The sequence below is a fragment of the Acanthisitta chloris genome, unplaced genomic scaffold (genome assembly GCF_000695815.1).
Source record: "Acanthisitta chloris isolate BGI_N310 unplaced genomic scaffold, ASM69581v1 scaffold21140, whole genome shotgun sequence".
In the NCBI taxonomy this organism is placed as follows: domain Eukaryota; kingdom Metazoa; phylum Chordata; class Aves; order Passeriformes; family Acanthisittidae; genus Acanthisitta; species Acanthisitta chloris.
Window position 1 is genome coordinate 2418 of NW_008650201.1, and position 16176 is coordinate 18593.

General features: G+C 38.1%; 1 protein-coding gene across 1 annotated transcript in view; it reads right to left on the reverse strand.

Moving 5' to 3' along the window:
* Positions 1-643: 643 nt before the first annotated feature.
* The window catches only part of LOC103811137 (pleckstrin homology-like domain family B member 2), a gene marked incomplete at its 5' end in the record, with an annotated part of 28005 nt that continues 12472 nt past the window's right edge, over positions 644-16176 (reverse strand). Inside the window, 6 exons of the mRNA XM_009084091.1 lie at positions 644-784; positions 1487-1572; positions 4515-4734; positions 7181-7327; positions 7823-7913; positions 9745-9952. Of these exons, the coding sequence (XP_009082339.1) occupies positions 644-784; positions 1487-1572; positions 4515-4734; positions 7181-7327; positions 7823-7913; positions 9745-9952 (893 nt within the window). The remainder of the gene's footprint in view (positions 785-1486; positions 1573-4514; positions 4735-7180; positions 7328-7822; positions 7914-9744; positions 9953-16176) is intronic.

Below are 16176 nucleotides of genomic sequence, written 5' to 3' on the forward strand. Positions count from 1 at the left end.
GAAGAGTTTTGGCACTGTCCCCTTACAGAAAGTTAGGTACGACTAACAATATGAAAACATTATGATAAGGGAATTGTGTTAACTCTTTGGCTTTGTTGTAATACTTAATTTCTAAGGCAAGAACTGTGTGTACCTTAGGGTTGCTTTTTTGTTTGTAGTTTTATAAAATACTTGACTAAAAGTTTTTAAAAAGTCACCTAATCATCTATAAATGTCAAATGCTGCATATTAAAATATATGCTTATTACACCTTCTTGTTCCACTACTAGAATTTTTGCATACTGATGAGAACGCACACATTTGTAAACTGTTCAGTAGGAGTTTTTGAAGACATTCTCCATATAAGAGAATTTGTAGAAACGTATTGTTGAATCAAGATGCTGTAATTAAAATGCCTGATTATCCATTTTGGAGCACTACAATTCTCTCAACAGCTTTAGCTTTTTCAATTGCTATAAAGATCAACTAAAACAGGTAATGACTCCCCCTTTTCAATGCATTTGTAAACCCCTCTCAGTCTGAGGTTTCGGGTGCACATCATAAGGAGGTGGTTTCAGAGTATCCACTGGCTTTTCAGCTTTCACTACATATGGCTAACTTCATACATTATGTTATTGCAGTATGCCCTGTTGCTCCCCGTTTATTATAACATGAAATGGGTGTAGCCTTCTGCGCCTGTCACAATAACATCCATCCATATCCTCATGGCTTCTGGCGAAGGAGCAACCATATAGTATATGCGGTCATGGGTCTTAACACTGAAAGTGAGCAACGGGTTGGGACTCTAGAATAAAGCAGAAAGAAGGATATCAAAGGAATGAAATCAAAGGCATTCATCGGCACTAGAAGTGAAGTTGCTTACAGGGATATTTATGAGTAGGGTTAAGAACAATAAAGTACAAAATGCTGTACCACTGCATCATACGTTACAGCAGAGATGTGTTTGAAGTGTTTTTATCCACCATAAACAATTTTCACAGCATATTTCCACTAGACTTTCACACAGCTGTACAGGGCTCCAAGCTGTTGTTTCATGCCCAAATAACTAACTCCCCCACTCTGTCCGGTGTCTTTCACAAATCCACCAAGTCAAGGATATATTCAGTTTGTTCATGTAAATTACAGATGAGAGGCAGGGGGTGCTATGAGCTCCCATCCTGGGACAGATGTATACAGCTATCCCTTGATTTGCCAAAGCCACTGATTTCAGTGGTCTTGCCAGTGGACTAAGGAACTCCTTGCAGCAAATCCCACTTCACAGGTAAACAGTCTTGTCTCTGCTTTCATCAGTATAAAAAAAAACCCCCAGTGCTAATCACTGATTAGCTTCCTCTTCCTTTTACTCCACTCAAGGGTCTCTTTTTATGTTTGCTTTCTTTATCCCTCCCAACCAATAATGTCAGCTCTCCCTTTGACTTTAAAGAAGCTGCCATAGTTTGGGTACTGCTATATAATATGTGATTAAAACAGCAATAGCAAAGTTTACCTTATATGCATTCTTTAGATGATCATAATAGACTTCTTCAATAGCTTGAAAATATATTACACCTTTTAATTTAGTTTCATGTTTGTCTAAAATGGAAAAGAGAGAAGGGCTTGAGAACTGAAATGAACAGTACTTTAAGAAGCAAAAGCTTAATTTTAATTTCCATATATGTTCAGCTGATAAATAATTTGCTTAACAGTTCTGCCTGTGAAATCTCACAGAAACCTTCAGCCTTTCTTACTAGTTTGTCAGCTCTGTCGAGATGCATTTTTTACTTTAATATGTTTGGGTTTTTTCCACCTGGCTTCCAAGGAAAAAAGCTTTTGCAATTTCCTCTTCTATTTGCAAGTCACTCCCTTCACTGAAGTGTCCAAACATTATGGTCAGTATTAGCCCACAGAAGGACAGGTGTCTGAGAGATATATATCCATTCTTCCAGTTCCATGAAAGGGAGTCAGCTTGCAGGCTAAGACCTCCAGTTTGCCTTCAAAGGAAAACTGTTATGATAAGCAAATTTTAAATACAATCTGAGAGCAAAATTTATGCTTGTACTTTTCTTTTTTAACTTCCCATTTGCTTCAGAGGGCCTAAAGTAGGACCACCTGAATTGATAGTTTTCCAGGGAGGCTGCTAACAAGGAGCAGGTTGCTATCCAGTGGTACTGTGTTTCTGGTAATAATATCCCACTGCAGCAAAGCTGAATTATAGGCTGGGAGTTTTTTCCCTTGGGTTTTGACATGTACAGTGGGGACACAGTTGACTTTATCTCCCTTTAAAGGCAATGGAAACAAGCAGACACTTGCAGGGGTTCAATTCTAAACTATTTGAGACACCTTCTCATCCTGCCTTCTGTCCCAGCATTAGCTAGTGAATCATCAGGGCAAGGAGGGTACAGATTGTGAATTTGACATCTTAACAGTCCTAACTGTAATGTTTCACAAGAAAAAGGAGCAGGGCAGATCAGCATCTACCCTGCGTTTTCCTTCAATGTGAAGAGAAATTCTTATGCACCACAACTGCATGTGACACTGAAGGGCAAACTTCCTTCCACTCCCAGTACTTTTGTACTAGGGGAATATAATGCTTTCCGACCCCAAGTTATAGTACCACCTTAAGCCTGAACAATAGTGCAGAACATCTCCACCAGTCCCATGAGAGATTCCGCTGTCATTTTGAACACTCACAGAACTCGGCTTATATCCTATTGGTAGCTGCACCGAGTTTTGAAAGCTTCATAGGATGGCAAAATGAAATCCCAAAGAGAAAATGATACAGCATTGGGAATCTCCCTGCCAGCCCCCAGAGACCAGTAGAAGTATTGAGTTATATGATTATGAGATTATAGCACACTAAGCTAAATGCAATACTACACAAAGTATACTGTTTGTGCAGTACAAGCAAACAGGATCCACTCTCCTTTCAAGCCCCATCTGGGGCCTTAGTTATAGGAGTATTTCATGTACCCATAAATTCCCATTGCAACAATCTTTGCAGAGTTCCCTCTGTGCTTCAGGTCAGAAAGTGCAGATGCTTCACTCAACCACACTAAGTTGTCAGACTTTAGGGTAAGTTCTTTATTCAGTGCCCTTGCCGAACTAAAGCAATGTATCAGTATATTCACTTAGAGTTCAATTACTCTGAATTTACAGCATCAAATTTATTTTGAAAGTCTACTATGTATTTAAAGGTCTAGACAGATCCTCACTCATACAAGCAGCAGCATTTTTGTGCAGCTGGTACAGAATTCTCATAAAACTATGCTTCTTGGCTGGAGTCCTTAGGACATTATGAAAAGTTTTCTTTGGTAATTGAAATTATGTTAAGGCGACTGTACTGCACTCAAAACTGAATCTGTTAACTGTTAACATAACTACTAAACAATAAGAAAAAAAAGAACAGTACTAGATGGGAACACTACTGTATATTACAGGCCTTGCTAATCAATTAACCAGACATTAAGAACAAAATAAAAAATGTTTGCCACATCCTTCATAGTATTACTGCAAACTAGTGAGAAATATTCAGTGGGTATGTAATGAATGAATGCAATGAATTAAAATGTGTGTTTTAAAACAGACAGACAAAGAGCAATGCATAACCATCAATTTTAAGTTCCTTATGAGCCCCTGGAAAGCAGTAATGTCAAAAAAATAAATGAAACTGTGTGAGTGGTTTTTGTACTCAGTGTTTTCTTCTGCTTCTTAGCAATGACCATCCTACACATGGCCCCATAAAAATAAATGAAACTGTGTGTGTGGGTTTTTTACTCAGTGTTTTCTTCTGCTACTTAGCAATGACCATCCTACACATGGCCCTGTCTGGCCTCTCCTAACAGTAAATATTCAGATCGCAGTGTCATTTTTCTGGCTTCCTCTGAAACTTCAAAGACAAACCATGTGTATATTTGCACAGCAACTGGAGAAACATATATGTTCTTAAATTCCAAATCTCTGGGTTTACCCCAAGATAACAAAGTAGTGTAATGCTTATAATGGCTCTAGATATTGTATAGCACAACCAAGTGTACAGAAAACTCTTTAGAGTATTCCTTAGACTCTCAAGGCAAACTCAAAAAGTGTACTCCTGTATATTTAATTTCTGGAAAGTTTTTTCAGTACATCAAGCAACAGGACTGAAGCATTCAATGTAATTTTCATGGTAAGTATAATAAATGGATGAAGGGTACAAGAAACCATTATGTCATTAGGGGAAGCATGTAATATTTTAAAATAAATTATATGGAGCCATTATTCTGTGTACTTGGATCCTGATCATCTTCCATTTTTTTCCTCCTGCCTACCTGCATCTCTCCCTTTGCTTTTCTTTTTATGCTCATTTCTGCCTTACCTGGCTTTAGGATCGAACACTATAGGGGAAAGGATCACATGAGCTCTAAGAGTACATGTAAAACACTGAATGAAATGGAAACGTAAGTTTTATTCAGGACTCCCTACATGTTTGTAACTCAGCTGAGGCTGATAGGAAAATAGAGGTACAGATGTACACTAGGAGTGATCCTGCAACCTACCTGCATAATAAGTAAACGTTCTCTTGTTTCTGTCAAAAACAAACCATCGCTTTTTCCACGTTTTAATTTTTCCTCCCATTTTAATCAGAAAGCCTCGGCAGGTCTTCTCTGTGAGGGAGATATGGTAACAGGTCTCTATGTTGTGCCCAGCTGTTTCGATGTGACTTCGTAGGTCAAAGTCTTCCTTTCTAACAGGCAAATAGCGAGTCAAGGGTCGAGCCTACAGCAAAGAAAAGAAAATCATATTATTTTTTAAGAGAAACCTGAACTTCTCCTTCACTCTTTCTGCTGCAAGGACCTAACTGCAAACTGCTCATAGATTCTAAGAATGGATGTAAGAAAAATAAAGAGCTTTTTTTGCAGCCCTGATTGTCTTTGAAAGAAAAATCCTTTAAACTTATAACTTTATAGTGTTGGATAACTTTATAAAAGCCAGATAGAGCACAGATGTTTCTTGAAATCAACAGCTGATAAACTGGTAAATCAGAGGCCACAGCATAGAAAGGTTGTTTCAGAATTAAAACATTAATTAAAAGTAAAGGAGTGTTGCTGCTTTAGATGAAGTCCAAGAACCTAATTTTTATGATGTTAAGCAGTTTACTTCTCTGGGCTAAATACGAACTACACCTTTCTCATTCTTTAACATTTCACTGCTGCAGGCACTTTCATGCAAAGTATAATATAATTAGGACATGCTATTACAGGAAAAATTAATAGTGAGAATGAACTGTAATCACTACTTAGTTTCACAGAGATTGCGGTGAACAAAATAGAATTATTTTCTTCCGAATGAATGAAATGTGGTATCTAGTTCACAATCAGCAATATGGCATAGCGAGCTGAAGTGCACCCCTCTGCAAGAGATGGCAAAGCAGCACAGGAGATGGTGCCTCACTCTTGATTGCAGTTCAAGACTGCTCATCAAGCCTGGATAGGGTCAGTTGGGAGAACAAGCAGGAGAAGATAGTGATTTGGGACCTCTGCCAGCTGGGGGAATATGCTTGTTTTCTGTGCCTGGAGACTCCAGGCACAACCCCTTCCCGTCTCATTTTACACATGGAAAACATGTCTCCCAAGGCTCCTGCTGCAGCCAAGGCAGAGAGAGGCCATTTCAGAACAGAAGCTGATTTTAGGTGCTTTGAATGGTTTGTGAAAGATGCATCTCTCTCTCTCTCTTCCCCCGACTCCAGAGAAATCAGTGGCCTGAAAAAACTGATCAGCCCCTGCTCCATTCCTAAAGTTAGCCTACTAAATTCCACTAAGGTTAGCCTACTAAATCCCACTGTGAGTCTTGAATTGAAGGGACTTTCCCTCATTGCACTCTTCAGAACCTCTTCACACAACAGGAACTGTATTGCCTTCAAGAACCCTTAGCACCCTTCTAAAATTCTGCAGTCCTGTGTGACGCAAGCTGGCCCCAACTTCAAGTACAAAGGTGGAGTTCCTTGCTCTAGTTTATGTTGTGACAAAAAGGGCTGGGAAAAAACATTGGGTCTGACTGTACAAAGGAAAGAAAAAAGCTAGCAAAAAAATTGTAGTAATTTCTGACAGATACATTTTGTATTCCTGCCAATTCAGTCTTCAGCCTCTCTGCCAAGTCTGCCAATTAGCAGTAACTGATAGTGCATTCTATTACAACACATGCCTACTCTAATTTGGGATAAAGATACCAGCGTTGCATTGTTGTTTATGCCATACTTGAGCTGTCATCAAAATTTCTTAGAGAAAAAGAAGGCATTCAAGTAAGTAAAATTTAACATTTGTTATGTTAACATATGCTAACATAGAATCATCTATAAAAACAAAGGACTGGATACATTTAACCAGAAAAAGCTTAAAGTTCCTCTGGTGTTGTCCTATTGTTCTGATTTAGTGTTATCAATGATTTAACAAAAGGCAGTGCAGATAAAACCAGAAAGATATTCAAATATGATATGGAATCTTCTGCACACAAATACATGTATATATTAAGATGGATATATTATATATATTATATACATGTATATATTAAGATGGATGGTCTTTCTATACTCTATTAACAATGACTTCTTAGTCTGTTTGCTGTACCATATGGATCTTACTAGTTTTGGTGGGATAAACAAATAGGTAATACCTCTAAAGAAAGCTCAAGATACCTTTAAATCCTAAGCAGCATCAAATTTTGTAGGAGGTACTACTTTTAGAATTAAATAATGTTTCTCATGTTGTATAGTTCCAGTAACAGAAAAAATACTGTTTCTTCTATACAGTAGTCTTTATCTGGCCTTTGGGGTTTTTTTTGTGGTCAAATGTTTGGAAACAACAATTCATGTCCCCCCACAAACCCCACACTGATGGTTTATAAAACTAACACACAAATTTCTGTTGTCCTGGCTAAAATTCTGCTTTGCCCATATTCAGTAACAAACCTTAGAGAATTAGTATTTATACGTAAGATGCTAAATAGTTATCTATGCTATGTTTTAACTTTAAATGAATACTTGGGCATCTAAGGCTCCAAGAGCCTAATCATGCTTTTATCAAAACAGTTACACCTCACAAATACTAAATCCATCTATTCAGCTGAAAGCACTTCTCTTTATCATTCACAAAAATACACTTAATCCTTTCTGTACATGAAGAGGAAATCTTGCACTTCAAAACCATGTCATGTCAACACATCTCACCTGTGCTCTTTGTTTCTCACGTATTTTGACTTCCTTTTCAATTAATTTTTGCCTCTGGCTAGTTTCTTCTTCCAGTCTTTTCTCCAGTTGCTCTCTGCGGCGTTTTTCCTCTTCCAGAGCTCGTTTTTTAGCTTCCATCTCCCGTTCCTAAATACCACAGGACACACAGAACTCTATTATATGTGAAACTATAGTTGTTAATGTAATTTCTAAGCTCTGGCTAAATCCCATTTTGCCTCACAAGTAGGCAGAAATACATCTCCAGCACACTGGACAAATTTGGAATAAGAATTTAAAAGAGAAATTAAGGTGATTCTTAAGTAGCTCTCCTAGCTAGCACACTGGACAAATTGGGAATAAGAATTTAAAAGAGAAATGAAGGTGATTCTTAAGTAGCTCTCCTAGCAGGTGTCAGAACAGTGCTGACCTAGCTTCTCATGGGATTTTGCCATCAACTCACCTATTGAGACAGCAGCTATTGAATATGGGCTCAAAGGTGTCCTGTGAGGGTAAAGCCAAGGCAGGAGAGGTAATTTTAACCTGTCTACTAGGTGTAAACTATTTAGGGTTCAAGATTGCATTTAGGGGGATATTATCTAAATTAACATGCCTACTCTTAGTTTCACTCAAAACTATGCTTACCCTGGTCTCGAGCAGCCTAGTCTTTTCAGCATGTGCTTGTTTCAGAAGTCTCTCCATCTCTTCTATTCTTGCAACATTTGAAGTGCTAGCACTGCACAAAAAAAAGAAACCAAAACAACAACCCACCCTAGAGTTACTTAAAAGAACACTTGGTATTTAGAGAAACATTTTACAGTCCAACATTAGACAATTTAAGAATGGATTTAATAGTGTTCTGATCCAATTCAGTGCAGAAGCCACTAAAAAAAGAAAAAGATGTACTACTATTTGACAAGTTGATGAATGACTACAGCATTTCTGCTTCCTCTGTACTTTTAGCAGTGACAAATTTTATGCATTTCCAGAAAATAATGTCTCTCTCACCTTAAACATGGTTTACAGTACAACTTACATATTTTACATATGTCTGAATAAATTGTTTTCCTTTAAAGTCTGATATGGCTAGAAAATATTCTCAAACACCATCTAAAACAATCTGAATTAATTTTTCTTAAGGGAAGTTTTGTCATGGAAAATTAACTGCCTAACTTCCAACTTTTATCAACAAAATCAGCCCACAGTCTTTTCTTCCTTCACAACCAAAGTTTGCCTTGTGAGAAACTGAAGTATCTGTTGTAAAGGGTCTTTTTCTGGTTTTTATATTGATTTGGGCTTTTTGGTTGGTTGGTTTGTGTTCTTCTCCTTCTGGCATTGTCTGGAAGCTGCAGAAGAGTCAGAGAGAAACAGAAGAGCAAACAGCACCAGTGACATTCAACAGCCATTGGAGCTTCCCAGTCCTGGGAATCCTGGGCTGGAGATTGCACTTACAAGAGACAGCCCCGAGGTAGCTCAGAAACACACCATCTTCCTTCAAAATGGTCCGAGCAGCAAGCCAGAGACAGATAGATTTCATGGCACTGCACATTATATCACTGCAGAAATAGTTAATTTCCAGCCTGTCTCCAGCTATCAGAAACTTGCAGACTATCTGTTTAAAACAGAAATCCTTAAAAACAGTCCTAATGTTTTTACTTTAAAAAAACCAAAACCAACACTGACCAACCCAAAAAAGCTCAAACAAATGAGCCAGCAGAATGAATGCCACTGGTATTTTCTGAAACCCTTAACATTGCGGTGATAAAGACTACAAGGGAAAATGTGGGCTTCCCTTTCACAGGAAACAGATGCTGAATAAACCATGACGTGCTAGCCAAAAAAGCTGTCCCTGTGTTCTCACAAGGGATTCGTAATGCCATGACAAAGCTGTGCTTAATTATCAGCCTCCACTTATGCTTGTGAAACTGTGCAGAAATGAAAGCATTACCATAATGTCAGAAATAAAAATCAGACTGTCAGAAGAAAATTGTTTGCACACACTTTTGAGACTCAGCTGGACTTTTGACATAGATCACGGATGTTCCTTTGATCTGAGGAGTGGTGTCTGAGCTGACAGCCTCTGAGCATAAGAAAAGCAGCCAAAGGCTCTAAGCCTTTCAGTGTCATCTCTTCGTTTTTACTGACCCAGAAAAGGGAGAGGAAAGGGCAAAAAAAGGACTGCTGGAAGAGGTCTAAGTGTTTCAGCTTAATCATCTAGTTAGTTAACATGCTGAACTTGCAAGAACAAGTATACATCATCGATGGCAGGTGTCTTTGAGAAATTTCCTATCAGATGAAATTCCTTCCCGGTAGTGACCAGGGGAGGAAGCACCAATTTCTCTGTACATTTCAATATTATCCTTTCCATATTTTCATTTTCAATCCTCAAATAAACAGGTGATATGTAGTAAAACCTGATTATGAGGGGCTACACAAACATTCTGCCTGTCTAACCATCTCATATTTTCTTAACCAGTTAGCAGCATTCACACTACCATAGTCTCAACATATACATAGTCTCTTTATTCATTATGACCATTACAAGATCAGAAGGAAAGGTGATTTACCTGGAAATGTTGTCTGGTGAGCATGCTGATATGCTTGTCTCCATGCTGTCAGAACTGTCTAAGCTTAATGTATCAAAGGCATGGTCCTTGTAACTACGATCTGGGTAATGGAAACTATTCAAATACACATTGGATTCAGATGCTGTTCTGCTGTAGAACTCAGGAGACTTCTGCCTTTGGTTTTCACACATACGCTGATGGTTATACCCTATGAAGTACAGAGGCAACATTTATTTTATACAAAAATTTTGTGACCAGAACGTAACTTGTTAGCAGCACAAGCATTTTTTAACATCACCTCAGTCGTAACTGCACTGTGACCAAGGTACTACAACCTTACAGTTAATTTTACAAGTTAATCATAACCGAAATAAAAGCTTTAAATACTCATTTTATCTATGATGGACACAAATATATGCAGATTAGTATGACTGACTTTTGAACATACATTCTTGTATGTGTATTATGAAAATCTAATTTGAATGAATGAAATTTCCATTCTAAAATTAGGCCTAATCTAGAAAGTAATGCAGTTAAGTTCAGGGATCTCGATGAATTGACCCTGATTAAATTAGAGAAAGAAAAAAATAGTCCTGATATTCAGTGGTCTCAAGTACTTGTCTGGTTGATTTTATTGAATGTGATTATTTTTTGTCTGTTTGGGAAACTTTGCCTTCTGGTAACTGCAAGTTGGACTTTTAATTTCAGCTGAAATAATACAGGCTGCTTGTCACATCATCATAGTTACTAGTGTAGATGTACTTTTCTGGAGTTTTGAAACTGCAGTTGACCATACATGATTGAAGCAGATTCTTATAGCTCAAGGACTGTAAAGAAAGATAAGGTTTATGCAATGGTTATATCCTTTATGCTGTTATATTTCCATAAAATTATTCTTTCTGAAAAGCCATCCTTCTTGAACAGAGGGAGCTTTCGCTATGTGTCCTTTGAAAATGTCCCTTCAGAATTATTTTTACCTCATGTCTCCGAACAGAGGGAACTTTGGCTATGTGTCCTTTGAAAATGTCTCTTCAGAATTATTTTTACCTCATGTCTCCATTGCTCTTTGAAAATAATGCAGCAGAATTTATACAGACTTACAAAGAGGTTGTTGAGCTTGCCTGATGGAGAGGAGAGTATAATGACAGTTGTCATTTTAACTGCTGAAGTTATTTTACAGTGCCCTTCTAAGGGTTGTTTAATCTATGTGATTACAACACAGTCAGATTGCACATCTTTCCCTTCAGCGAATGCAAGAAGTGGGACTTTCTCACAGTTCTGATATGCAGTCAGGTTTATATTCTCTGCACATTCCTGACCCAAATTCTGAGCTGCTGGAAGATTAGGAAGGACTATTAGACTACATGAAAACCTCCCATTTGTACAAGAAGGCAGCCACTGACACTCCACATATTTAAGATAAACAGATGCAGGAAAAATGAAGACAATATACAAATCCAAAGTCCAGACAAAAATTTTTATTTTTTGCCATCCTGGAGTGGAGAGAGCCCCAGTTCAGGCAGCTAACAACTGCAGCTCTACCTTAGAAAGGCTCTGATATTCTCCAAAAGGTTATCTGAAAAACATGACTGAAGCTGAATAATTAAAGATCGTTATTAAAAAAATCATGCCCTACAAGCATTTCCAAGGCAGTTAGTTTCCTTCTCTCTTCCCTCTGCCATACAAAGATTTGTCACAGTTAAAGCTGGTTTCTAAGGAACTAACAGAACTTTACTCCCCATTTAAAAGAAAGTTGAATAGCAATATAAGTTCAATTGTATTGATTAGTAAAAGATACAAAAGGGACACAAATACACCTCAGCGGTCATAAGTAGCAGCATCACACCACACAGAGATTACTGACTCACATATGCAGTTTGTTTTTTGCCCCATTATTTTGGCAAATGCTGCTGTTATTGCAGGTAAACAATTACCTTTCATACTTGAACCTTTGGAATGACTAATTGCTCCTGTGAAATGATTATAAATTATTCATTGTGGAAAGAGAGAAAAAAATTAATTACTGAAAGAACTTTATTCAAACTCATGTTTTTCTACTGAGCCAAAACCTTGCCTACTCAGAAATCTTAATTCCGTATCTTATCATTCACTGAAATATAAACCCATCTAAAAGGCATAAAGCACAGGAGCTTTACAAATGCTCTCCTAAAGGAAAGTCAACTTTCCATTATGATAAAGAACTCATTTTTAAATAAAACTTTTCTCAGTTAAATTTATGTAATCATGCCAAATGTAACTAAACACTGCAAGAAATACACATTCATTTGGTTTCAAAATGAGATGCAGAAACAAAGCAAAACTCCATGTTCTCCTTTTCTCTTCATGCCATAAGCAACATGCAGCTCAAAGCTCAGGATCAGCTGTGTACCAACACCAGCTCACAACCAACCTGCCTCCATTACAGCCACACTTACACATTGGGCAGGCACAAGATGTTATTTAAGAAATCTTTAACTTCTCAGGTGCCTAGTCACACAACATGCATGTAAAAATATTAGACTCCTAGCATTTAAACTAAAATTTTCCCACAAGCCATGATTTGTACCAGCCAAGTCTAAGCTGATACAAGAGCTAAAATGTTTCTTGTTGCATTGGCTTGTGTTCTCTGTAGTAAAAGAGTAAACACTTAACAGCCATACTGTTGGGCAAAGTATTGCAAATATCCATGAAGCCATATAATTAAAGAAAAATATTCCAAAGGAGCTATTGCAGAATCACAGAATCAGGTATACCACCACAAAATTATGCTGAGGTCAGAACTAAAGGTGAAAGCTGTTATCCAAAGTGGCACTGTCAAGTATGTAAAAAAAATCCCACCAGTATTTCATAACAAAGATCACATTACATTTTGATTCCTAGTATGTCTTTTCTTTTTTCTTTCCCCCCACTTATTTTTAAAGATTGACATTAACGTGTCAAGATACATTTGATGTATGAAAACATGCCAAAGTAGGAAGCCTAAGTCTGTCTGCCTTGTCATTGTTACCCACAGATCTGCAAGGATTTCTGAATTTTCTGCTCTACTTGTGTGGCTATGAGCAAAGAAGCAAAAAAAATAGGCCTGTGAAAAGCCGTAGCTCTGCAGATATTAGCATTAACCAGAAGTTTTGTTGTGACAGGTTATTTGACAGCAAGAAGAAGAGTTTTAGAAGTGCTATCATTATTTAACAATTTTTTAAAAGTTTTCCAAGAGTCTCAGAACTACTTGACAGTGCTGATGCAACTAGTACTTTTGCAAAAACATAACATGATAGATACAGCCAGGTAAAGAGATGTTTCATACCTTTTCGGGCTTTTCCTGAGTTTGATAAGAAAAAAAGTGAAAAACACACAAAAAACCTCCAAAAAACAAACTGCTTTGAAAAGCTTGTAAAGTATTTGTACAAATATTCTTCCCTACAGTATACTGGGGTTTTTAGTGATAACACGGACAATATCTTTAAACTAGCTGAGCTGCCACTTGCTCCAGGCAGCACTGAATATACTTATTTTCAGATCTATACACACACACCAAAACGTGGTCTAGAAGTTTGCTTAATGCTGTTAAACCCTAAGGAACACAGTAAGCTATTAATGCCACTTTCAGGAGTGCATTATCTTCTTTGTCTAGTGGCACACTATGATATCCAGGGCTCCAGACTGAGTGGCTAAAGTGGCATTTACCATGCAAGACCCTGGCTCTCCACTGACCCGAGCACTCCCAGTTCCAGTGCACTGGGCGCAGCTCTATGCTCAAGGTATCAGGAAGCTGAGACTCCCATGTCATTTGTGATAGATCACCTTGAACACAGAAAACTGATGGAGTGAAAAACCTGTCAAGTGGGAAAAGAAATGCAAGGAAAGCAAGCAGTGGCTCAGTACACATGACTGGTAAAGAACACTTTATATGTATTCATCACCTTTTTAGGTGAACAACTAATTTTTGGAGCAGGAAGAGAAGTGAGCTCATTTATCAGTATAATCAGTATTTATACATTTGCAGAGTTCCACTGATTTGTTAGAAAATCTTACTCCTCAGAAATAATCACTTAGTCTGAAAAGGCAAACCTGATCTACCTCAAGAATGTTCTTGCAATAAATATGCTCTATTATATGATAAACATTTGTCATGGAGTGATGGAATAAGAGAGCATCTCCAAGGACATCCACTGACAGGACATTTGGCTTGGTTTTTAATGATGTGTTTAAGGATGTCTGCCAAAATTAATCTGAGTTACTCAGGCTCAAGTCACACGGATTTTAATGGAAGACAAGTAAGATTTCAGAATTTTAATGGACAGTAGTATTCCATTTCAGTTGTACTGTGTGGTATGATGAAATAGTATCACAGAATCACAGATATTCAGACTTAGAAGGCACCCACAAGGATCTTTGAGTCAAACCTTTGGCCCTGCACAGGACATCCCCAAGAATCACACCAAATGCCTGAGAGTACTGTCCAAAAGCTTCTTGAACTCTGTCAGGCTTGGTGCTCTGACCACTTGCATTGGTACATCATATTCAGAACATTGACCAAATCTCACTGTTCCACAGAAATGCACTTTCTTTACTTGCAACTTTGAAGAAAGTTTCTTTTCACTCCATGTGCTGAGCTTGGGTATGAAGCGCTAGGGGAAATCAGAAATCACACCAAGTGGAACTCAGTCCCTTTCCTTCTCATATGACAACGTCTATTAAGGTTATGCCCATAAGGATGAATGAAAGGTGTCGACAACATCTATTAAGGCTATGCCCATAAGGATGAATGAAAGGTGTCTGAAGACTGTTTCTTTAGCCCTTCTGTAGAGCTGGATAGAAATATTCTAGGATCTGACTCCAGCCACCTGACTTGGATATCTCTGCCCTTGCTAAATTCTGCACTGCAGAAAGAGCCCTGCAAACACTTTTGTGGTGTGTTACCCAGACAAAGGAGCTTTGCCCAACCTAGAAACATGGCACCTCAGTGCAAAAGCAGTTCACTCTTCAAGTTCTTCCAACAGCAGTAAATTCAGGGAGCTTGATGTTGAACACTAACTACTAAGAGAGGCCATAAACAATTTCTGTGTTCCTATATCCTTCCTGTTTCAACTCTCTCTTACTTTGCAAATCCTGTGACAGCTCAAGTACAGCACCTGTCAGCAGCATTATTTCCCTTTGGCAAAGCTGATGTTTCAGAAAAGGACATCTGGAGATGCCCTATTTCCCAGTACAAATTAATCCCTTAAGGGTCTCTTCATAATTTACTCTTTCCATTCAAACTGTAGGATTTTTCAAAAAGTAACAGTAAACTAGTATGGTGAGCAGCATAGCATATGATTCCTCAATGGCATATGAAAATTGCTGTGCCAAGTGCCTTAATGAATACATCTCTCTCATTCTCCCGTGCTCCTCTTCTTTGTCAGGCCATAATTCAGTTTTGATTTGTGAAGTTTCTTTCTCACTCTTATGACAAGATTGTCTTAGTTGCATGGTGAAAAAAATTAAACATTAAAACTGATTTATTTTTAAAACTCTTGGTGTGTGTAGATTTGGTAACACTTGGTAATTGTGTCTTAGGTCACACACTAACACTCTTTGCAACCATTTTACAGAAATACTTCCCATTTTAAACACTTGATCTCTCGTCAAAGTTTAGCCAAAACATCCTTATTGATTTTCAAACAATGTCACAATGATGAACCTAAACATACTTGCAAACTATTCCACCTTTGCACACACATTACATCAAAGAAGCTTTCCAAGCTGAGCATGGAGCTCCTTTTGTATTGCATCTGGAATACTTAAGGCTAAGTTAGCCACAACACAGTAGGGTTGTGTAAAGCCTACTGCGTAACTACAGTTCAAAACCCACCAATCACAACTGGATCAGCTCTGTAAAAGGAATGTAGTAAGTCAGGATACTTTCTCAGCATGCTTGTTCTGTCCTGGTATTGAGTCATCTTGGTGCATATGTCTGACCTCAGTCATCCTCTTTGACCTGTAACAGCTGCTAGCTCTGACAAATCCTACAACAGGATGGATCCTATCTTAGCTCGGGCTTAGTCAGTGCAATTCCACATGAGGACCTCCTGCACTAATATCGATAACGGTGATGCAGATACCAGAAAGAAAATAAACTGACAGATGGCATCGAGGAGTGACTCCATCTGAGGATGGGACAATTAGGAATAATGAATCTCATTAAAGCAGAAAATAAGTGGATTGGCTCAAGCTGACAAACAACGGACATGGAATCCCATGGGCCTACAAGATCACATTTCAGAGATGTAACTTGCTCTTGGATCCAGAATTGCCCTGCCCCTATCACAAAAACACAGCCATCTATCCACAATAGAACACCTCACTGTCTTCCTATTCTGTAGCCCAAATATTTAAGACCACTTATAGTACCACAGTCACAGATTCTCATAGGTACCTCTGTCTGGGGAATTT